We start from the raw sequence: 25016 nt of genomic DNA on the forward strand, positions 1-25016 counted from the left end.
ATTCACACATATCAAGAACACATTAGGTTATAATCTCAAAAAGCTTGGTAAAACAGGAGTTACAAGTCAAAGTCAAACTATAATTTTTTAGTTATATTTATCATCCACTAATTTATCCTTTTTTTTTTTCTATCTTTTTATAATTTCAACGGATCAAGCAAACAACAAGGTTTTCACTCACAAAAGAATGGCACATAATTACCACCTAACATTGAATTCTGAAAATAATTGAAATCAAACAAGGGTTAAGACTTAGAGTTCCATCTTAAAAAGTGAACTTTATTAAGAAAAGTATTACAAACATTTATAAATAGGTCTATATTTTCATCGTATTCAACGTGAGATTTTATCCATTATCAAATTTAACATTTTGACAATCCAATCATTTAGTATAGCCCCAATAGCAAAGAGGAGTATCCAAGTCGGCTAGTTTATCCTAAATCACCATCAACCTAAATAGGCACATCTAGTTTATTTTTCTTTTTTCTTTTTTTTTGTATTTAAATTGTAGGGTATATTGGTCATTTTGTGTTAAAAATTGGTGAAAAGAACTTTTTCGCAATGAAACGTAGAAATAGGAGTGAAAATGCAAAAATCTGAAACAGTATGGACGTTTTGCACGCTATACGCCAAACGTAGGGACATTTTGTGCTATTAAGGCTTCAAATGATTTGGTTATCCTTTCCTTGACTGAGTCCTACCTCATGTAATTTTTTATTTCTCCAATAACCACTCTTTTCCACATTTCCAACTGACGACGAAATCAATTACACAAATGATTCTACTGACGTACAAATTATTCCTGTCCAAGATTAAAATCGTACTCAAACCACACCACCTATTCCTAGAAAGACTACTAGAACATGTAAGCCCCCATCTTACCTTAGTGACTATCATTGTAATCTCCTTACCAACATTACCCCTCAAAATTGTCAGTTACAGTTCCCTTTATGTAATTACATCTCATATTCAATTTTTTCACCTTTACATAGCACCCTTCTTCTTAATATTTCTTCCAACTTTGAGCCTCAATTCTACCACCAAGCTTTGAAGTTTGATCGCTGGAGGGATGCTATGGCCCCTGAATTAGCAGCTATGGAAATGAATTGAACCTAGACTGTTACTTCATTGACTAAAGGGAAGCATTCTATAGGTTGCAAGTAGGTATACAAAATCAAATACAAGTCTGATGGCAACAAGGGTTGTTACAAAGCTCGCTTGGTGGCTAAAGGCTGCACTTAGCAAGAAGGGTAGGACTTCATTGAGACATTTTCTCCCGTTGCTAAACTGGTCACTGGGAAAGTTATACTTGCCATTGTAACTATATGGAAATGGCATCTTATTCATTTGGATGTGAATAATGCTTTTCTTCATGGGGACCTCTTTGAAGAAATCTATATGGACCTACCTTCAATTTATTCTAAGCAACCTCCAGTCGGAATTCAGGGGAAGAAACTCATTTGTAGGCTTCATAAATCTATCTATGGTCTCAAATGGGCATCTAGGCGATGGTTCTCAAAATTTTCTCAAGCTCTTATCCTCCATGGTTTTCATCAGTCCAGGTTAGATTACTCGTTATTTACAAAGGAATATGGTGCCTCTTTCATTGCATTGCTGGACTATTTTGATGACATTGTCATCACTGGACCAGACTTTAAAGAGATTGAAATTTTGAAAACATTTCTACATAACTAGTTTAAACTGAAAGATCTTGGAAACCTTAAATGCTTTCTTGGCTTGGAAATAGCCAGGTCCCATAAAGGCATCTTTCTTTCTCAAAGACATTACAATCTCCGGCTCCTTGAAGACACTAGCATCCTTGCTTGTAAACCAGCTCAATTGCCTATGGACCCCAAAGTTCGTCTCAGTTCCTTTAAGGGAGGCCTTCTTGAAGATGCATCTCTATATCAAAGACTTGTAGGACCGTTGCTTTACTTAACAATCTCTCGTCCTGACATTACCTTGCAATCCATGAACTCATCCAATTTGTTGCTCAGCCTCATCTTGATGCAGTCCATCATCTTCTAAGGTATCTTAAAGCAACACCAGGCCAAGAAATACTGTTCATTACTTCCTCATCCTTCCAACTTTGAGCATTTGTCGATGTTCATTGGGGATCATGTCTCGACTCAAGGAAGTCCATCACAGGGTTTTGTGTCTTTCTTGGTGATTCACTTATATCTTGAAGGCTAAACAGCAGAGTAAATTATTCAGATCTTCTGCAGAAGCAGAGTACCGTGCATTAGCTTCCACAACCAGTGAACTTGTTTGGATTCACCAATTACTTCATGATTTTTAGATTTCACTTCATACATCAGCATTGATCTTTTTGTGATAACCAAGCTGCAATCTATATTGCCAATAATCCTATTTTCATAAGAAACACATTGAGATCGCTTGATAAGATCAAGGATGGATTTATCAAAATCCTATCTATATGTATTCAGCTCCAGTTAGCTAACATATTCACTAAGCCAGTTCCAGCTTCTGTTTTTTTTCTTCTATTGTTCAAGATGACTATTATTGACTTGCATAGTCCATCTTGAGGGGTATTAACGCCAAAATTGAATCACTGTTAATCAGCTCATGGTTAGCTGTACAGCTGGCAGTTAGGCAGTAAGTAGTAATTAGAAGTAGTTAGTTAGCTCAACTTTTCCCTATTTATATAATTCGTTGTAATACATACATAGACACTAGAATTGAATGTGAAATCAGTTTTTCATTTCCTCAACAACTGCTCTATTAAATTTTATAGCTATTATAGGTCCCTGTAACATATTTTGTCCAAATATGTCAAATGAAATCTCTCGCCACAAGCAAGGAATACTAAGCCCTTGTTTGATTAAAAAATATATATATAAACTTTAATTTTAATTTAAGTTAAAATCAACAATTAATTTTAATTAGATCCATCATCCATAACTTTTCAACAGCTCGTCTTGTTAATTTCTATCAAAATCTACTGTAAATCTGATGTTAATCTCCAGGGTAACTAGAACTCAACGAACTATAGAAATAATATACAATTCAATCGATCGGGCATTAATGAATTAAACGAGAGAGAACTTTAAAAATAGACAGTCACACATTAACGATTCGTTTTTTAAACGCTTTCTCAACGATGAACAAATCCTAAAATATGTCCAAAAATAAACACAATCTAAATTCAATAAAACCAGTCAAGATCCTGTCTGAAATTCATAAATCTGACACAGAAAAGGAGAAAAAAAGCTGAAATAAAGAAACAGTATCAACCTAATAGCCATGGATGAGTTCAGAGCACTTGTTCTTGATCCAACGGAATCCATTTCTGATTGATACTTTGACTCTACCTTCAACAGTGTACACTTTGTACTTTGCAATTCTCTTCCGTCTCTTCATTTCAGGATCATTGAATCCCCATGGCTTCGCCGCCACCTGGCTCGGCCTAGTGACAGCTGGAACCGGTGGCAAATCAGGCGAATGAGGCTGACTCGATGTCGTGTACATCCGATTTCCAGAACCACTCACCGTCTTTGGCCTCCAGTCACCACCGCCACCATAACTCGGCCGCCCCATGTCTTCCATTGTTACCCCCAAACCACTCGAGAGAGAGAGATTTTGGGTGTCAAAATATACTTTTCAAGGGCAGTTTTCGGAAGACATTTATAATTGAACTGTCCTTTTCATTGATTACTGCGCGAGGAGGAGGGGGTTGGCGTTGTGAAAAATATTCCTTTTAATGGGAATTGTGAGACAAAAATAATGTCAGAAGGGCCAGAATTTGAGCTGTAAGGCTGTGTTGGTGGGTTTGTGTACTCGATGCTTCCTTCTTTTTACTTTTTAAATCTAATTTTTCGAATTTAAAAGTTTTTTTATAATTAATGTCGTGCCAACCTCAACTTTCTCGATCGATCTGCCACTCATGTACATGTGTCAAAGTCAGATCCTCTCGTCAACTTCAAATTTTTCATTTTTTTGGAGTTACACAAAAGTCGAGTATTTATAACGAAAGCTAAAAGGAATTATGACCCTTCTGGTTAAAAGTAATGCTCCACAAATTGCAATTTCAATTTAGGTAACTCTAACAATATTAATTATTAGGTGAAATTAAATGAGTCATTTAATTTTATTTTTTATTTAACCTCTCAACTAGTACAACCTGAAATAGGATTACAATTCCAATGAGATTACATAGCATTACTCTTTCGTTAATATGAATGACACTAAATCGTTGAGAGGTCAAAATTTAAGCATAGTATTCAGTCAAATAAATAGAAAAATCAAACGAAGAGTTGTGCTAATTAGTCAAATGCTAGGGATAAATATGCTATTTTACCCAAATGTTGAGTACGAAATACGCGAGTAATTTTTATTTTAGTATAGATTTATGTAGATTAGAACCTCTACAATAAAATCAATCATGGTCTCTAATGGGGCATAATGTACCAATGGCCGTGCTTTCTTGAGCGAGGCACTTCAAAATTTAGTAGCTCGATATTTTGACACCTCTAATGGCACTCTTTAACAATCTTATGAAAAGTTCAAATAGAGTTTTGATATTTGTGCTCAAAACATGTTTGAAAAGTGTATATCAACGGTTTAAATATATAGATAAAAATGAGTGAGTAGTATTTAAGAGTTATGTGTAGATAAAAACAACCTTGAATGTTTATAAATAGGTTGTAAACATAAGCCAAGCATAAGCTAAGATCGAGCAGTAAAGTGTGCAGAGCTTCAAAATTTTCGAACAATTTTCACCATATCTAACATTACTTGCTTAACACAACTATTTTTCTATATATTTCTAAACCTAATATTTCATTTAAAAAAAAAAAGACAATTTTTGTGGTTTTTTCTGTCATTGAGAATGTTACGTCATTGTGTGTATTTTAATATAAGAAACTTTATATTTTATTGTTTCGGTGCCTACATTTATTTATTATCCCTGATATACTATTAGCAAATCCAACAATTTTATCTAAAAGAGAAAATCTTGACAATAGCCTAAGGATGGCAACAGAGCGTGTCAGAGTCGGGCAACCTCCCTTGCCCCTCGCCACGCTGTGTAATTTTCCACCCACTTACCTGTTTAAGGGGGTGGAGCGGGCCCGTTTACCTTTTCTTAAAAATATTTCATTTTATTATCCTTATTCATTAAAGTGTGTCAATAATATATTTCTTAGTTTTTATTTTTTAGTTTTAAAAGTTAAATTATTTAAATATACTTGATAAATTAAAATTTTTATTATTTGTCATATTTTTTAGATAATTTTAGTTGTCAGCTTCTATTAGAATGAATAAAATTTGTGGAGTTTTTTTTATTGGATTCTTAGAAAAAATAAAGATTAAACGGGACAAGGCCCTTGTTACATTTACTCGACCGGAATACTTGATTAAGCGGTGGATATCGGGTTTAACCAACTTTTTGCCATCCCTACCATATCCAATAGGCGATAGTCAAGGTTTACACTGCAGATTTACTTGCTTGCCCGAAGCAAAACAAAAGCTAACAATGAACTAAGTATTATATGTTCTTATTTAATTTAAAATCAAACTTCTCAACAGTATCTTTGTGAGTTGTCTTTGATGATATAGAATTACTATGTCAAGATATAAATTGAGTCAAAACTACAAATTCTCGAGCCAATTCTAAGAGAAACACATCCGCCTACTTGTGGTGGCAAATATAAAACTATTCTTTTTTTTCTTTCTTTTTTTTAAACTATTCGATCAATTTATCCATTAGCCTATTCTGAGCCCCTCGAGGCATAACCTAGTGGTGCAAAGTACAAAAGTGGGGTTATTTCACACCTTACTGACAATTGCAGTGTGGGGGTTCAATTCCTGAAACATGGAATTGAATTCCTTGTAGGCGCAGTGTACAGGCAGCTCTTGTTCCCTGACCTGTTGGGGCACATCCCAAGATTTACCTCCCTCATAAAGTTGTAGGGACGGGACAGTGGGGGCTCTCAAGGTTGGGGTTCAACCTTTTTTTTTTTTTCTTTAAACTATTCGATGAATTTATCCATTAGCCTATTTTGACAAGGGATACGAAGCAAAATCTTTGCTCCGCCTAAAATAAACCTCACAGAAGTAAATAAGAGAGGTAGCATATAGACTCGAGTGTTGAGCTCAACATATATTCTTGTGGGGTCCACTTAATTTGGTTGAATAGATTTATTAAGGCTTTGTTTGTGCCCCATTCTACCACATTATTTTTTTTGCAGTATTCATTTTCAATCACACATTTTTCATTAAAATAATATTATATGTAAATAAAAAACTTTTCTTTCTTTTCTAACCATACATTTTAACATCAATCACTATTCTATAATATATTACTTACAAATAATGGGGCACAAAAAAGCACTAACTGTCTTAAGACTCATGTGATTGCTTTTAGAACATGTTTCACAAAGCTTAAAAAATATGTTTTTTTTTTTTTAAACGTGCAATTGATAGAAATAAATTATACATTAAAAAAGATTTTATCTTATTTTTATTTTTAATACTTAATACTCTATAAATCCTAGCATATCGTACCAACCATGCTATAAATTTCTTGAATGGATATGCTTCTTTGGGTTTGAAGTCCAAGAAAGAATTGACCCTCTTGAATTTGATTGGGCCTCCAGTTGTAATACTGGATAAGATTATGAGCGATGAATTATGGCAAAATTTCATAAAATAAGTATGGAATATTTTAAAATTAAGAAAACAAGTTTCAAATTTCAAAAATCAGATTTTTATTAAAAATTGTTTATGATTTAATTAGTTAGTTAATTGTTCAATTAATTAAATATATTTAAGTCACATATCTATACAATTTGATCACAAAATAATAATTTAAATAGTAATTTATTATTTTTTTGTCATAAATCAGAAATTTTATGATCATAATTTAAAAATCTCATAGGTCACAGTTCGTTCATCGATCAAAAATCAAAAAAATTAATTAGTCACGATTAATTTTTAGTCACAACTTATTTGTCTGTCACAAATCAAAAAATTTATAGGTCACAGATTATTTTTCGGTCACGAATCAAAAATTTTATAGCTTAAGGATCACAAATAATATAGAACACAATTTATTAGACAAATACAAATTATTAATTTTTTAGGTCACGCATTATTTCTTACTCGCAATTTATCTTTTTCATTGATTACATATTATTTATTGGTCACTGATGAACCAATTCATTGGTCATAATGAGTCAAATAATTTATGACCACCACCAACACTTACGACCACCGCTTCAACGCTGCCTCCAACAGCACCACCACCACTGTCACCGCCAAAACCACAACACATTGATCACAAATTAATTAATTTATTAGTCACAAATTTCAATCAACCAATAAAATCGTCACAAATACCTACACCCCATTCCACCACTCCAAAGTACCGAACAACCACCAACCACCACCAATGACATTCCATCGCCACCATCGTCGATATCACCACCGCTACAACACCAACAGCACACATACCCCATCCCACCACTCCAAAGTACCACTCCACAACCAACAACTGCCAACGGCGTTACCCACCACCACCATCGACATAACCACTACGATAACTCCAACAATAACAACAACACCACACGGATTGCCACCACACAAAACCATCCCTACCACCATAGAGATCACCATCCAAACCCCACCCAAACCGCTACAAATTACCATCACACAAAGACACCATCCAAACCCAACAAATTGCCACCAACCCAAACTACCTCTCCTTCGAGCGCTACTGTGAAGAGTCGTCGGAGTGGTGGATCCGCTTTGCGGTATCATTTCATCTTCGCTATTCACGATGATTCACGAAGGGAAAACTGTCGAAGGGTGATTCGCGATCATTTCACCACCACAACTCACAGTGGATCTGCTGCAGAAACAGAAGAGGGAGGAGCAGGCATCGTTGGACTAGAGGTTGTATCGATGACATTGCTTCGATTGGCTTCACTCCGATGCCGACGATCTCACTTTATTTCCCCACTGTTGATATTCGGTGGTTGAGAGGTGAGAATAGAGACAAAAGTGAGGTAATTTAGAGTTTGAAATTAGGATTTGTTAGATTAATTATTTTTTATGTATATTAATTAATTAATAAAAGTTCTGATTTTTGAAATATTAAACTATCAATATGATTTTAAAATGTCAAATACTTAAAATATGGTTTGGTGTAATTTCCACAAGAATTAAAGCCCGCTCCAATCTGTAGAGGCAGATCCTATCCAGTCGGCGATGGCCCAAGTCCAGCTAGGGTTCCATCTAATCTACGCCAGTGGCAACGTACACGCACTTGATATAATGTACCGTGATAGGCGCAAAAGATTCGAGAGCAACATGGTCCCACCGCAACTGCAAATGTTTGGGCCTTTTGCGCACGATAATCCCGTTCCACCATTCAGCGCACGGTAGCTCTTCAACGCTGCCAAGAGTTCATCTTCCTGCTTGGATGCGCACAGCGCACCGCTCCCGCTTTCCTGATCTTACCCGCCCAATAAATATTAATTTTTCTGCTTAAAATTTCTAGAATTTTCTATTTTATTTCTCAAAGTCAGTAGCTCCAGTAAATCTTCCCTCTTATTCGGTAAGTAGATTACTTATAGTTTTTTTTTTTTTTGTATGAAATCATATTTTTGTTTTTATGCAAAATAAAAATTCTTCATGGCCGTACGTTTGTTGTTTCAGGGATTAACAAATTTTGCTTGTTATATTAGTTCACATTTTTTTTTTTTATCAAGATAAGGATTAGATCCTAAATATTGAGTATTTTATTTGAAGTCATGGCAATTAATTTTCAGACTTTCGAATCAAGCGGTATGAAGATGATATTTTCAAGGGATCATCAATGTGGAGAAGCGTTTTGAACTGTAGCTGATGATGTAAATTAGAACAGTGAGTTTGTTGCTTATCGAAGTTGCTTAAATTTAAGATTATTTGAAATGTTAATTTGACTGTATGATTAAACGCTACAAATTTGGAATTGCAATGACAGTTTGAACATGGGACGAAAATTATTCTCTGTAGGCGAAGAAAATGAAGATAGAGCATGGACGACTAAGGCGTTACTGAATTTAAAATCATTGCCATTTTTGCTTGTTGAGGTGTCATAGTCATTGTTATCACATTGTTGAGTACTGATCTGGATATAGAAATTTTGAACGATAAACAAACTTTTGTTGGTGGATTATTCATTGTTTATTGTCGAATGTGGAAGTTTCTAGAATTTCACTGTAATAAGTGATTATTCTTACCCTTGAAAATGAAAGATAACCCACAAACACATGGGATTGATTGGTAGGGGTGAGACTATCATTAATCTTTAGAGGCATTAGAAGTCCCTTTTTTTCTTGGCTACTTGTATGTATCGTCATGGTTAACTTTTGGCTATAGGTTGGGTTGAAAATGACCTCATTAAGCATTGGAAATTGGTATTCCACATGCATTCTCCCCACTTTACAGAGATCTTCTTGTGATTAGGTTCTTGTGAAATGTACCATCAAGCATACTCATCTTCAGCATTTTGTACTATTATCATTTGCTGATCCCTCACCCCCATCAAAACACATACCCCAAGAAAAAAGAGAACATAATTCTAATGTCAAGTTTGATACATGATATTAGAGTGAATTGGACACTATAGTGCATAAGATTTTAGTTTCTTTTTCTTTCTTAATTTCAAATACTATCTAATCCTGTTCAGTCCCCTGATCAAACATGCCATAAGAGTTTAGTTGTCTGGCCTCACAATGATATCTTTACTGCAGCCTTAAGCCTTAAGAATTCTAGTTGTGAAATGTTAATTAATGTCCCTAAAATTTTCTACTGGATCTTTGATATTGGTCGTAGTCATACTAAAATTCCAATTATTCTCAGTTGCTGTATCTGCATATTGGTTTATCTTGATCGGAGTGATGCCTGAAATAACAACTATATTGAAAGAAACTTCTGAAAATGGATCAGAGTCTTCTCCAAATGATAATGGAACTGTAGAGGAAATGCCAGAGGACACAATTTTGTCGCGACAAGCATCTGTGAACCTTGTGCCATTCATTGGTCAAAGATTTGTCTCTCAGGATGCAGCATATGAATTCTATTGTAGCTTTGCCAAGCAATGTGGGTTCTCAATCAGACGTCATCGGACTCGTGGAAAAGACGGTGTAGGCAAGGGGATTACAAGAAGGGATTTTACATGCCATCGTGGTGGATTTCCACAACTGAAGCCATTAGATGATGGAAAGTTACAAAGGAATCGAATATCCTCGCGATGTGGATGTCTAGCATATATGAGAATAGTAAAAAGGGCAAATTTCGACGTCGCTGAATGGCGTGTCACAGGTTTTAGCAATATGCATAACCATGACCTCTTGCAGTTCAGTGAAACTCGACTACTCCCTGCCTACTGCACAATGACTGTTGATGACAAGAGTCGTATATGCATGTATGCAAAAGCTGGGATGTCAGTTCGGCAAATGCTTAGGTTAATGGAGCTAGAAAAAGGCGTTAAGCTAGGTTGTTTATCATTCACAGAGATTGATGTCAGAAACTTGCTTCGGTCGTTCAGAAGTGTGGAGCGGGATGATGACCCAATCGACCTTCTCAAAATGTGCAAGGAGAAGAAAGACAAAGATCCCAACTTCAAATACAACTTTAAGATAGATGCCAATAACAGGTTAGAGCACATTGCATGGTCGTATGCTTCATCAATCAGATTGTATGAGGCCTTTGGAGATACAATAGTTTTTGATACTATTCACCGCTTGGATACATATGATATGTTACTCGGGATTTGGATTGGAGTGGACAATCATGGAACGAATTGTTTCTTTGGCTGCGTACTTATTAGGGATGAAAATATGGGGTCATTCTCCTGGGCTCTGAAGGTAAGTAATTACATAAGCACCATTCTCCATGTTTCTTCCGTGACTGATGTTTAGATTTTCTTGTTTTATTTTTAACCCTTATAGATATTACTTGAGTTATTTACCAACATTTGACTGCATTTTCGTGTATGCCTTGATGCAAGATGCAGAAAGAATTTCAAGTCACTTGTTTATTAGGATCCTAATGATGCTTGTGAGCACGAGGTTGTTACTTCTATACTTTGAATATGTTTGGATAAAGTTTAAAAGGTTGACTTATAAGTAAATAAGCTTTGAACTTATTTTATTTGGTCCAAGTGAGATATTCAACGGAAACAAACAATTACTTGAACCTCGCTTACTTTTAAGCATGGCTAAACATTCTAGTATTTGTTCATTGAGATAAAATTTTGTTTATGCTAATAGACACTTCACTTAAGCCTGTGATTTGCTAGCATTGCCATTTAGCATCTGCTGACAAATGTTCAATCCCTCATACATTCGTTTTCAGGAGCGGAATGCTGGAATTTTGATTGCACGACAAGTGTTCAAAGGAATATTACTTATTTTCTTTTTTACCCTTTTTTCTTTTTTTCCTGTTTACTCCCAGAGAAAAAAATAGAAAAAACTTGCATTCTAATTCCACCAATTTGTTACCCTATCTATGTTTTGATCCCTACCAGAGGGCCATATTTAATTGTCGCACCATTTACAATGTGTTATCTGTTAATAGAATGGGATCATATAGCATTTTCATCATATCCGTATAGAGTAATTTTGAGATTTCCAGAGTATACCATTTTGGTCATTTATATTCTTTCATTGTATTTGACAGACGTTCTTGGAATTCATGAATGGAAAAGCTCCGGGAACAATTTTAACTGATCAAAACATGTGGCTTAAAGAAGCAGTTGCTACTGAAATGCCACGGACTAAGCATGCCTTTGCCTTTTGGCATGTCATTTCAAAGTTTCCAGATTGGTTTTCTGTTGTACTTGGCTCGCAATATGATAACTGGAAATCTGAGTTCCATCGGCTTTATAATTTGCACTCAACAGAGGAATTTGAAGTGGGATGGAGGGATATGGTTGATGCATATGGACTGCATGGAAATAACCATGTCGTGAGCCTGTATGCATTGCGTACATATTGGGCACTACCTTTTCTGAGATGTTATTTCTTTGCAGGAATGACTAGTACATCCCAGTCAGAATCGATAAAGTCATGCATCCAACGTTTTTTGAGTGCACAATCTATGCTTGAGAATTTTGTCGAGCAGGTCGAGAAGGTACCAAACTATTTCCTTCTATTTGTTACTTTATGAGTTATTACTTATTACAGCTGTCAATTTTATATAGAGAAAATTGTATCGTTAGTACCTATTGTCCGAGTATCTAGTTGGTCCTTGATCTTTAAGAAAGAGAAAGATGGCATTCAGCTTTCTATTATAGTTGCTGTCCGCAGTGTCAAAAACCGTCAAAATCTCCATAAAAATGTCCTGTGATTCTCACATTTTCAACTCTAGAATTTGGATTTGAAATAAGGCATGTGCCCTCGAAGGCCACACGACTATTTAAAAAGATTTGGACACCCTTTGTCATCGGGAATTAATTGTGCAATTATAATTAAAGGATGCCTAGTGCTGCAATCTTTCTTGTATTTACTCTTTCGCAGGTGGCCACAGTTTTAGATGCTAAAGATCAAGCAGAAACAAAACAAAAGATGCTACGTAAGATACCTGAAGTATCCCTCAAAACGGGTTCCCCAATTGAGTCGAATGCTGCAGCTGTTCTTACACCATATGCCTTCTGCCAACTACAGGAGGAACTCTTATTGGCACCTCAATATGCATCGTTAATTGTAGATGAGAATTACTTTATTGTGAGACACCATACGGAAAAGGATGTGGGGTGCAAAGTACTATGGATTCCGAATGATGAGTTGATAAGCTGTAACTGTAATCACTTTGAGTTTTCAGGCATCCTCTGCAGGCACGTTCTTCGTGTTCTCTCAATCAACAATTGTTTTCAGATTCCCAACCAATATCTGCCCAATTGATGGCGTGATGTCCCTTTGTCATCAACTAAACCTGTGCATGCTACTTCTGGAAAGATTCAGTTATTGCAATCAATGATTTCAAGACTAATTACAGAATCAATCGAGACAGAAGATCGCCTTGATATTGCTTGTGATCATATCGCTTTGGTTTTGGCTCGAATCAAAGAATTTCCTGTTGCATCAAACGGTGCTAATGATATTGCTTATAACAGTCCATCTGATTCCCTTGTGCTTCCAGAAGTTGAAGATTCTGATGGTATTGCTCAAAGTTTCACTGGAAACCCTCGTGAATCTTTAGCTTTTGAAAAGTTGAAAGAGAGACCATGGAGAGATGGACTGGGAGATATATACAGGAAGAGAAGGCGTTTTACAGTTCCTTGTGGTCAATATGGACATGATGCTAGCGACTGCCCTGTGCTGGGAGGTGATGAATTCAATGGAGATGGGTCTGGGTTTCTATAGGTTGATGTGTTTGGTACGCTGGATTTACACCGCAGGACTGGATCAATAAAAAAAGTTAAAATCTTATGCGTACGGAACGTACTTTCGTGAAAATGACTGGATTTACATAGTTTTCGTATAGTGGAAGTCCAATGTCCGTAGCGCAATATTCATTATCTCCTGTTCGCCAGTGTAGAGTTTGAAATAGCATGCTTGCTTAATCTCCACATGAAGTGTAAATCTTGAGAATGTATTTACAGTTGTGTACCATTCAAAGATTCCAAACAGCACATTTCCTCAGGTCTCGAGTCCAGTGGAAAATTGTTGAGCACAAAAATCAAGTCCCTGTTTGACAATTTTTTTGAAGATAATGAGTTTTTGAATAGTAAGTTTTTGGAGAATGTTTAGTTAAAAAGTGGGAAAAAAATTTAGATTTACGTGAAGAATGTTTTATTGTAAGAATTTACTATTGAAAATGAGTATGAGAAAAAAGGTTTTTGAGAGAATGATTACCAAACAATGACTAAATGGCAAACTTGCTGATAAGCACATTGCTTTCATAGCATTATCCCAAGGAATGTTTGATTTGCAGAACCTGGCACGATTTAGGAAGATAGGCCAAGTGATATGATTGTTTGTCTGTCTCATCAGTATCATCTTTTTCCATAGAGTCCGTTTGGTATGGATTAAAATTTGATTTTAATTTAAATCAAAGTCAAATAACCAATACTAATCACATCTTCCATAGGTCTTATAACTTTTCAACAACACATTTCAAAAAATTCTATCATAATTTACTGAAGATCGAATTTTAATTCCCACCATACACTAGCATGTCTTGAATTGCTTTCAAAGTGACAAGAAATGATGAACATCAAAATCCAGCAAGGGATAGCATGAGCCTAAATTGTGGAATTTGTAAAATGTTTGGGCACAAGATAGCTACATGCTCCTCGAAAAATCAGACTGCAATTATAAATCAAGCTGGGGGCGCAAATACTAAGCAAGTCCTAGTTGTGGAGCCTAAAACACAGCAAAATCAACATGGGATAAATGGACAGATTTATGACAACAGTTCAGCACAGTCAGAATCAGCAGCACATGCTGGAAAAAATGGACAAATTGTTGTAAATTGGATGCAGGCAAATTCCGTTGGACAGGGAGATATACCAGATGGATGCACAGCAAAAGCAGCTTACTGAACTAATGGTCGAACCATTCGTTGAGGTTGTCAACAGGAAAAAGGTCGTGCATAAGGGACGGAACAGTTATGAACAAAATGGCCAGTACATTGCTGGACGAAATGGCCAGAATGCTCGTGGGGAATCAGTGCAAGAAAATAGGGACGAGCAGGAATATCCCTTTGTTGAGGTCGCTAGCAAAAAGAAAGGAATGAATAAGTCCAATGGCCATGTTTAGGAGGAACAAGGAACGACGACGACATGCAATCACAAGTTCAAAGGCAAGGTGGAGATCTACGTACTCCTGCAGTCAAGAAAGATAAAAAGAGGAAACCCACTCTTGATATCGAAATGATTCAACGAGTAGGGGATCACCCTACATTTGCATAGAGGTTCAACACCTCAAGTTCTAGTTTTGATTAGATAGAGTTGCAGCAACTTTTGAAACTTCATGGTTGGATTCGATTTAAGTATATTATTTGCGTGGAATCCACAAGCGTACGGATCGTTACAAGTACTAATAAAGTGAGTTGTGAGTTATCGTCCTACGATGAATAATGTTTAATTCTAGTTCAATAGTTACTACTAAATTTGATGTTCGTGATACAAAAGACGTGATTTTGTTGATATTTAAATTAATTCTAAATTAAGGAAACAATAAAAAATATTTTGTCAAATATGTGAATGATTGTATTGGATTTTGAACCCCCTATTGACATTTATTTTAATTCTTGATTCATAATATGGTCAATTTCATGCTTTTGTAACAATTGATAACACTAGTGTATTTAATTATCTTTTCTAAGATAAATTAAGTATATTCTAATCACGATCCGATTTTATTCCTAGTCAGAATTCATATGACAAAAATGCATTAAATTATAAGTTATATATGTGATTACATATGTGATAAAGATTATTCATAATTATATTTAATTAACTGATAAAGATTATTCATAATTATATTTAGAATGTTAATTTTGTCTTGTTCTAAACTTATTATGAGCCTCCCAACACTACAACAAGCAACTAATTATTCAATTGGTGGCCAATAAATTAAATAATACAATAAGTATGCAAAATCAATCAAAAAATAACTAAATTAATAGTCTTAAATCAAAACAAATATACAATAGGGTTCATTATTCATCCAATGCAATAGAAAAACCAGTCTAGCATTCTAATGATTAAATTATACAATAAATATTGGACAAACATCACCCAAAAAGAAGAAATAATAAAGAAAGTGGAAAAATCCAATTTCTTGGCTTGAATCTTCAAAAGTGATGAATATTATTTAATAAACTTGTATAATCCATCTTGATCTTGATACTTAGTCTCGTTCTTCACCTCCAAAATATGTAGAATATAGAAACTTTTAGGTCTAAGGAGGTCCCTACGTTTTGGATAGCTTACAGTATAAATAGGGTACCAAAAGATATAATACAAAAAATTTCCAAAGTAAAATAAGGAAACAATTTTTTTCGCGAAATTTAACCATGCGTACACATGGTTCATTTGGTGCTTAAGCATATTAGATTTGTTTTGGCCTCAGTAACTCCATAATTGGTCTATACGTACACAAGGTTGCAGGCTTATGCTTAAATATAGTACAATTTTTTGTCGAACTTTCTCACGCGTGTATTTTGATCATTTTCGACAAATTCTCATCCCATTGACTTCTCTTCAACTCTATTTGACTCTAGGCGTTCTTGAATCATCGTTTTGCAATCCAACTCAAATTTTGAAGTATTGCATTTTAGTATCCAAACTTTGTATTTGATTCGATCGAGCCATTTTTTCTTGTAATCTTGTTCCTTTATCTTTCAATTGTATCCAATTAAATCATTGGCATCTTTGATATTTATTTTGTCGCCCATCTCATATATGGATTGTATGTAATTTAGTCCTCGACTTTTGGATTTTGTCATTTTTCACTATTTTTGCATTTGTTTCTCCAATTCTTCATGAAACATCGAGTTTTACCTATTTGACAAAATATAACTTGAATTAGGTTATATTTCATTAGAAAAACTATAAAATATCATTATTTAAAAGGGTAATTGGCACAAAACATCCCTACCTTTCAAGTCTATTGTGGAAAACGTTCATACCTTTCATTTTTTGACATTTTTGCCCTCTTATCAACCTTTCTTTGCTCTAGACGTCCTTCCGTCCACATTCTGTCAATTTCTTTATTAATTAAATACAAAAATGCCTTTTTCTTTCAATAAATAAGGATAAAATTGTTCTCACCTATTTCGCCCCTTTATTCAACCCTTTTAATAAACAAGGGTGAATGGAACAACGGCTGAAGAAAGCTGAGATTGCTCAAAGGTGTAAAATGAAAAATGAGAAAGCAGCACGGGAATCAGAGTTTTGCTTTTTCTCTCTACTTCAATTTATTTTCATCTTGTATGACTTTTAGAATTTTGAAAGCATGTAACATCAACTTTGTAGGCAGAGACAGTTAGAAAAATACTTGTCAAGATTCCAGTTGGAAGAAGTGAGAAGATGAAGTGAAGAAGCACCAGGAGTTGGCACTGGTACTGTGTTTCTTCTCGAGCCCTCTATTTGAGTATTGTTATGAAGCTAACTACTAATAATTCTTTTTTTTCTTTTTTGGAACAAAAAATATAGGAGAAGGCAGCCAATGCTTAAATGCTAGCATCAAGCACCATTAAATGGGTCATGGGCCCGATTGGGACCACTGTCACTTTCTCGAAAGATATGGGTTTTCCCAAAATCAGTCTCGAATTTTTTTGTGTATAAACAAGAGGAAAATAGAAGAAAACACAAACTTTTCTTGCCAAAATTTTTAAAAGGTTGGGACGTTATTCGCAAATTTTTTAAAAAGGTAGGGACATTTCTCACCAATACATTTTAAAGGTAGGGATGTTTTCAGAAAAAATATAACAACGTAGGGACTATTATCACAAGGTTAATTCAATTCTTAGAAGAAGTGAATAGGACCAGTTCATATTATCCATTGAGCCAAAATGAGACATTCACCATTAAAATGTAATACGTACGTCACAGCATCCATTTCCACTCGTTCTTCTCAATTTACCCAATGGGTTTCACCTTTAATAAGCATATACTAGAAGTGAACATCCAACATTAATCTTTATAAATTGACCACCCATTTAATATGTCTTTCTAAATTTTTTCAGTAGCCCAACATGACAACAACAGTAGTTGTGGAATTGTGAAATATAATGTTGTTCACGATATTTTTTCTTTATTTAACGTAATAATTTAAAGTATTTTCATATTCATGTTGCTACTACTATTACTTATGGACTAAGTTGATGGCGGGAATAAGGGGTGAAATAGGTGAGGACAATTTTACCCTTGTTTATGGAAAGAAAAATGTATTTTGTATTTAATTAACGGAAAAACTGACGCAATGTGAACAGAATGACGTCCAGTGCAAAGAAATGTTGAAATGAGGGCAAAAATGTCAAAAAATGAAATGTAGGGACGTTTTTGTCAATTACCCTTATTTAAAACCTCGAAAAAGTGTATAAAATACACTTATCATCTATTGCTTTAGATCATTAGATATTTCATAATGTTTGACATCTATGCTCAGGTATGCCCGGAATAGTTGTATTCATTTTTTTTTCAAAACAAATTTATTTACTTGATCATAAGAAAAAAGAAAAAGAAAAAAAGAACTCAATCTGAAGTATGCATATTTGGTTTGGTCCTAGCTTATACTGAACATGTAGGGTCTAATTATATTGTTCATTTTTTTGCTTGACCGTAAATATTAATGTTATGTGGCGTATTGAGTAATTCGTTACAATGAAACCTTACAATGGCTAATGAAAGTGGCTCTTTCTTTACTTTCAATTTTCATTTCATATTTGCTTTCCGTGGCATGAGATTACACAAGGTTTGGCCCCCATTTTTTCTAAATTTTAATTGTAGGAATAGTATTTTATTTTATTTTTTTTGAAAAATGTGTGGTTGAAAAATAATAAAAAAAATTTTATTTGCGTATAATATTATTTTATATAAGATTGTGTGATTGAAAATGAGAGAGAAAAAAAGAATGATAATAAGAATGGGGGCCAAACGATAGCATTTACCAAATGCCACCCGCTAAAATTTGATTAAGACAGTAGTGGACAGTAAGAAGTTAAACCTACTGCTTGAATTAATTTTTCGATTACATTTGTTGCAGATTGCATCTAATGGCGATTTCTTCCCTATCATGTCTACACGATAACAATATTAAAGAGACATCATGCTATTTATGAGTGCAAAGTTTAGGGTTAGTGCTACTTCATTATTACCTTGAACCATGCCGATTATATGGCTTTTTGCATGGTGCGCAGTTGCACCATGGTGGTATGATTTAACCATTAAACTCATATTTTCTAACCATTTAATTTTTTAAACAAGTTATCATTTAATAGTAATAGTTTCAATAATATTAACATTTATTCGCTCTTGATATTAGCTAATAGGAAAATTTCATAACTATAATAGTTTAATAATACAATTTCAAAATTAACGAACTTGAAAAAAAAATTCAAAAATTTGATAGTAGAATAATGTTATTTGCAGTCACTCATTGTCGCAATCGCCCTATATGACATATATGTGATGATTGGTGATTTGATATATGAAGTAAGAAAAAACTACCACATTAATATATCAAATCACAAATTGCCATATAGGATGCCACGTAGAGCCCCTATAAATAAAATTACTCAATGATATATAACATTTTAACTATGACATATTCGGATAGATGATTGTGACTAATAAATTGTGCGATTGTGCCTTAGTAATTGTAACTTTAATTTTATATGTGACATGTTAGTTACATTTACATTATCACTTAATTTTTTAAAACAAAATGTTAATGCTTAATTGATAAATTAATACTTAAAAAACATGACTTCGGACCATTTTATGATAGCTAGTTCCCTCAAGGGCATCAAAACTCCAAATTACTAAAAACATATCGCCCTGGATAATGGACCACTAGTTATGGAAATACATACACGTACATATTTCAACCAATCTTCAATTAAATAATTCTACTTGTATACATAATAAATTAACATGCACATGAGGTGTCAAACAAGAGTGGGGATTTTTATTTTTATTTTTTTGTTGAAAAAAATTATGACATATATATATATAAATGTCCAATTTTACACATATTAATTTAAAAATGTCCACTTTTGATAATCTTTGCAAAAATGATCAAATTTGATACCAAATTCTCTATTTTACCCTTAATGAAAGAATAAATAATTTCATATTGCACATGTCAAATCACAATTAATGCTAAACACAGAAATGTCAATAACAATATTTAAAATGTAGAAAAATGTCATATTCGGAATGAAATGTCATTCTAGACATTTAATATGTCGAGAACAACGTTTGAAATGTCGAGAACATTTAATATTACGATTTGATATGTGTACTTTTGAAATATAAATGAATTCAAATATCGAGAACGACATTTGAAATGTCGAGAACATCATTTTAATGTAACTTCTCATATAATCTACTTAGAGGTACTTTCGTTCAAATAATTGCAAAAATGGATATTAAAAAATTTTGGACCATTTTGAAAATGATTATGTTAAAATGGACATTTTTTGTAATTTCCTCAAATTTAAATTGAAGAAGTCTTCAATTAGAAATAAATTTGTAAATGTTTGTAAATTCAATAAAAATTAAACATTAATTTAACCATATATTCATATTTATTACTAGGCGAACCTGGCACAGTCCGACAATATAGGTTGGTAACCCGGCTTTAGCACATTTTTTAACGGGATCAATACATAACTCCAAGTTATAAAGATTACATTTCATAAATAACAAACTCGCTAAAATATTTCAAAAATCAGGTGGTAAATAAATTTATTAAATATTAAATTATAATATAATATATATTAATTATTTCCACCCATGCCACCTCACCCTACTACACCACCTTCCCTCTACTTCTCCATTGGAGATGGCTATTGACTCGACGATCACTCTGGAAGTCATTCCAGTGAATGTTCCGGTGACCACTCCATCCTACTCTACCCCACCCCAGCAATCTAAAAAATTCAAATCTCTCTATACCCCCACTCCAACAGACCCAACCCCCACCTTATCTCTCACTATAGAAAACTCCAAAAATTAAAAATATTCTCTCTACAGAAACTCTCTCTCTATATACATTTACATACACAAATAACATTATAGGTGGTGGTAGTGGAGGTGGAGAGGTGACACTATATTTAGAAAATAGATCTACGTGGTGGGGGTGATAGCACATTGTAGGTGATGAAGGTGCATTGCAATTGATTGTTTAATGATAGTGGTGGTGGTGGTGGTAGTAGCAACGTTTTGAATACCATGTGGTGACAGTGGTGTTTCATTGTAGTTGACGAGATTTGTGACTAATTGTGTTATATGTGACCTAATTTATAGTTTGTGACCATACCTGTGTTATCTGTGACTAATTGTGACCAGATTGTCTATGATCAATCCCAAGTCATGTGTAACTGTATGTGATCAAATCACCGACATGTGTTATCTGTGACTAATTGTGACCAAATTTGTATTTAGTGTGACTATTTGTGACTATATCAGTCCAAATTGTGACTCTCTGTTAATCTGGTCACAAACGGTCACAATAAAGACAAAATTGATCACATCCGATCACAATAAACATATTATTTATCACAGAGGGTCACCACAAACAAATCTGCAACATCAAAGACCAACACCACAATGCACCACAACTACACCTTCAACTCAAATCTACATTCACCTCAAATCCACAACAACAATCACTACCACCATCACTTTGACCAATACCTTCAATAACACACCAACCACCAGCATCGCAACATCTACAGAACCAACAACAACAACAGAACCACCCCACAGATTAGAAAATCACCAATAGTACTGCCACCACCAACAAATCATCACATCTCTAAACACCCCTAAATTGGATTAGAAAATCACCAACTTTAGATAGAACAAATTTCAAGTACCAATTTTATGTAGTAAAATCATCAATTAATGAAGAATTTGATTGCTAAGACACTGTGTATCCAGGCCACAGAAAATAACACCAAAACAAAAACACCATCGACTAAACCTTAAACTCCTGATATTAGAATTTCTGAATGATCTTAACCAAGTTCAAGCAAAAGAGCTTATCAAACCCATTCCATTATCAAATAATTTCCCATTCATCTCAGGCCAAACAAGTTGCAACAAATTCCAACCAATAAAAAAACTCTAGTAGATCTGCTCTAGATTCATCAATGGCCCTAGATCCGTTTAGCACGAAATCCATGTGGCGATCACTTTTATCCTCATAAAGCTTCAGGGAGCCAATGAATAAGTCTTTCTATTTTGGTTCGCCATTGCGACGAGGCCGTTGGTGCAGCTAACATCGTTTGTTTTCGGGATGATTAACCGTTTGTTTCGCGGTCATCTATGTCTCCTTGACGTCACCATCATCGCCCTCGCTGGAAATCTCTTCCAGTGGCCTCCCTTTCGTCTTAGTCACAAGGAAGGTACAGAAAAATCCAAGACTAGTGGGGAAAAGCTCTGTCGGCAGCACAAAGGTTGTTGAGTTGGGGTCGAAATCAGCGAAGATGAACGCTAGCCTGTAAAGAACCGCAAAATCCCATTCTTTTCATTTTTGGAGTGATTATATTTGGGACAGAGAAAAGTTTGGGCAACTACTGATGCTAAAAATGAAATTGATTTTGAGGGTGGGGTGGGGTGGGGAAGACGGTGAACCTGTAAATTATTTGTAATTAAAATTTTATTAATTATAATTATTAAAATCTAATTATCATCTGATCTGTGAAATGAAAATTAATTCCCTTATTTTTTGAAAATTAGTCTTTAATTATAGGTTTCTAGGTAATTTTCTCTTTTTTAACCCCCATTATCTCTACCAAACTCATGCTACCGTCTAACCTAGTAAAAGATAGGTAGGAACTTAAATCCCTCCTCAATAAAATTCGAATAGAATGAAAATGATAGCCAACTTGATGTCCCCAGCATTTATCAGCCACTACACCATCAATCTCATGCCATTAATAATATACCCCACCCTATTCCTACCTCCTCCGCAGCCCCGCACATGCAAACTTTAGCTTTTTCCTTCTCAAAATGTCATATCTGTAATAGTTTATCTCATTACGTATATTGAAAAGGTGAAGTGAAAAGCATGGAATCGGTGCCAGCTACTCTGTACAATGGAATCAAAGGATACTGGAAGAGAAACGGGTACGAAAGGCTGAATGGAACTGCCCGTCGGAGAAGGAAGATCCGAGTAGTAAAGCTAACTTCCGCCGATGGTACGAAACAGCGGCGGCGGTTCTGGAGGATAAAATTGAAGATCAAATTTTCGCCTAAAAAGTTGTTGCGCCGGCTCCGAGATGCGTACGTGAACATGATGATGAAGATTGCTAATACGCCAGTGATCGCAGGCGCCGGCGGGTTCCCAGGGGGTGGCGTGAGTGGATTTGGGAGGGGGCCGATGAAAGAGTATGATGAGAGGATGATTACAGAGATATACAAATCTGTTTTAAAGGCACAGAGCCAAATGGTGCCCCGTGACGCGACCCGAATTGGATCCGAAATCATCTGCCAACGGTAATAACTACTTGACTATCTTCCATTATCACACAATATTTTGATCAACAAAATAAGAATCCTTTGATTTTTCTATATTTCCTTATACAAGTTCTATATCTTGCAATACTTATATTAGTTGTATCTATTTGGATGTGGACGGTCTGATTCGGGTAGATTTTAATCAAAACAAGATAAAGTCGAACAACAGTTAAAATTCTACATGAAGAATCAAAAGTTTCATGTGCGGCGATAAAGTGGATTTAAATCAGACGAGAAATGCTACAAGTAAAGATTTTTTTGACAAATATTATTCAGGAAACACAGCTGTCTTGCAGGTATTGGTTGCTGTCAAAAATAACTTTTGGCAACAGCAAGTAACAAGGAAACAACTCTCTCTCTGTATAAAATCTGGCAAAAAATTCTGTACCTACAGAGTAATTCAAATCAGATATTAGTGAAAATTTTGTGTGTGGAACCAAAAGGATCTATAATTAGGGAATGTAACTGCACCAAAACTAACTACTAATACGGTTCTTTTATGCTTTAGTTCACTTCAGTGCTTTTTGTTTCAGGTGTTTTAAAGTGTTGGTTGTTTGAATGCATAAAATAAGAATCCAACTTGAGAAGTGTTTGATTTTTAGTTCTAAGATTCAAAATCAATTTAATTGATAATTGACTAAAATCGATTGACTTTCTCTAATCATATAATTTTGTAAAAATAATGCCCACTCCTAAGTCTTAATTATATTAATTTAGAGCAATGATAACGAAGCTTTACTCAAATATTTGGAATACTTTTGTGTCTTTTATAGTTGTTTGATTAAATTTACTAGTTAGAATTCCACTTTTTATGTTCACTTCGCCGTTGAGATTTCTTAGGTTAAGAGTTAATGATTTAATTCATTATTTTCTCTCTCCACCATGACTTTATTATTGCAGCCATTTGGCAATGTAACCACTTGCAATAGTGACAACAACAGATGATGATGAAGAAGCAGAAGAAGAAGAAGAAGAAGAAGAAAATTATACTGTTAAGTGTCGAGATAAGAATCACAAATATGGGCAATAAATGTATTTTATAATTAATTTTATTACATTTTATATGCAGTCTCAATATCTGAAAGAGATAGAGAATGAGAAGAAAAAAGGATTAGAATACAATGTCTTGATGTTGAGAAATAGGCAATTATATCGAAAAGATGAAATTTAATTTTATATAAATAAAAAATGGAAAAAAACTCGAGCTAATTGAAAAATTAAGAACTCTTCCCATCATGTCTTAATTTTTATTTTTTGTATACATTGAATTATTTTTTCTAACTACAAAATAAATTGACATAGGTCACTAGTTAGACACCCACTACACCAAAAACAGTTTTTTGCAACGATAAAAAAATGTTGTCAAAAACCTTTTGCAATGTCCAGGCGTATGTTGCGAGCTTCGACGTTGCTATAGAATAGAAGGATACAACAACGTTCAATGAACGTTGCACAAAGTTTTTTACAGCATTCATTACACATTGTCGTTAAAGTGTTACCAACATTCATTGCGTGTTGTCATTGATGTTTTCGCAATGTTCAATACCTGTTGCCATTGATGTATTTAGCAATGATCATTGCCTGTTGTCGTTAATTTTTTCTCAACACTCGTTGCCCATTGCCATTTCCTACTATTTATATGAAAAAAATTTATTTCATATATTACTATATTTATATTTGTAATTTTATATAAAAATCATATTAATATATTTTTAAAATATTTACAAAGCACTAATCAAAGCGATATCAGTGAGAACTCTATATGTTAGTTCCCCTGAGGGGGGGGGGGGGGGGGGGGAATGGGGGG

At 34.4% G+C, this 25016-nt stretch overlaps 4 protein-coding genes across 6 annotated transcripts; 3 read left to right on the top strand and 1 right to left on the bottom strand.

Moving 5' to 3' along the window:
• Positions 1–1189: 1189 nt before the first annotated feature.
• On the top strand, positions 1190–2546 carry LOC111406893. The gene is made up of 5 exons (XM_023036255.1): positions 1190–1250; positions 1506–1562; positions 1748–1917; positions 2189–2258; positions 2344–2546. Exons 1-5 carry the CDS (start codon positions 1190–1192, stop codon positions 2544–2546), a joined length of 561 nt encoding a protein of 186 aa, XP_022892023.1.
• A 500-nt stretch (positions 2547–3046) lies between these two features.
• Positions 3047–3779, bottom strand: LOC111407065. The gene has a single exon (XM_023036398.1). The coding sequence runs from the start codon at positions 3565–3567 to the stop codon at positions 3256–3258; it is 312 nt and encodes a 103-aa protein (XP_022892166.1). The 5' UTR covers positions 3568–3779; the 3' UTR covers positions 3047–3255.
• Positions 3780–8289: 4510 nt separating this feature from the next.
• On the top strand, positions 8290–13708 carry LOC111406357 (protein FAR1-RELATED SEQUENCE 11-like). Of its 3 annotated transcripts, none has more exons than XM_023035769.1 (5): positions 8294–8578; positions 8773–8886; positions 9868–10874; positions 11689–12141; positions 12528–13708. In XM_023035769.1, the coding sequence occupies exons 3-5, from the start codon at positions 9906–9908 to the stop codon at positions 12909–12911; spliced, it is 1806 nt and encodes a 601-aa protein (XP_022891537.1). In that variant the 5' UTR covers positions 8294–8578; positions 8773–8886; positions 9868–9905; the 3' UTR covers positions 12912–13708. The 3 variants fall into 3 exon arrangements, with proteins under 3 accessions (XP_022891539.1, XP_022891537.1, XP_022891536.1); XM_023035768.1 differs by having other exon boundaries at positions 8793–8886; XM_023035771.1 differs by lacking the exon at positions 8773–8886 and having other exon boundaries at positions 8290–8578.
• An 8878-nt stretch (positions 13709–22586) lies between these two features.
• Positions 22587–24331, top strand: LOC111406358. The gene is made up of 2 exons (XM_023035772.1): positions 22587–23188; positions 24110–24331. The coding sequence occupies exons 1-2, from the start codon at positions 22761–22763 to the stop codon at positions 24123–24125; spliced, it is 444 nt and encodes a 147-aa protein (XP_022891540.1). The 5' UTR covers positions 22587–22760; the 3' UTR covers positions 24126–24331.
• Positions 24332–25016: the final 685 nt, after the last annotated feature.

This window comes from Olea europaea, chromosome 12 (assembly GCF_002742605.1).
Source record: "Olea europaea var. sylvestris chromosome 12, O_europaea_v1, whole genome shotgun sequence".
Classification (NCBI taxonomy): domain Eukaryota; kingdom Viridiplantae; phylum Streptophyta; class Magnoliopsida; order Lamiales; family Oleaceae; genus Olea; species Olea europaea.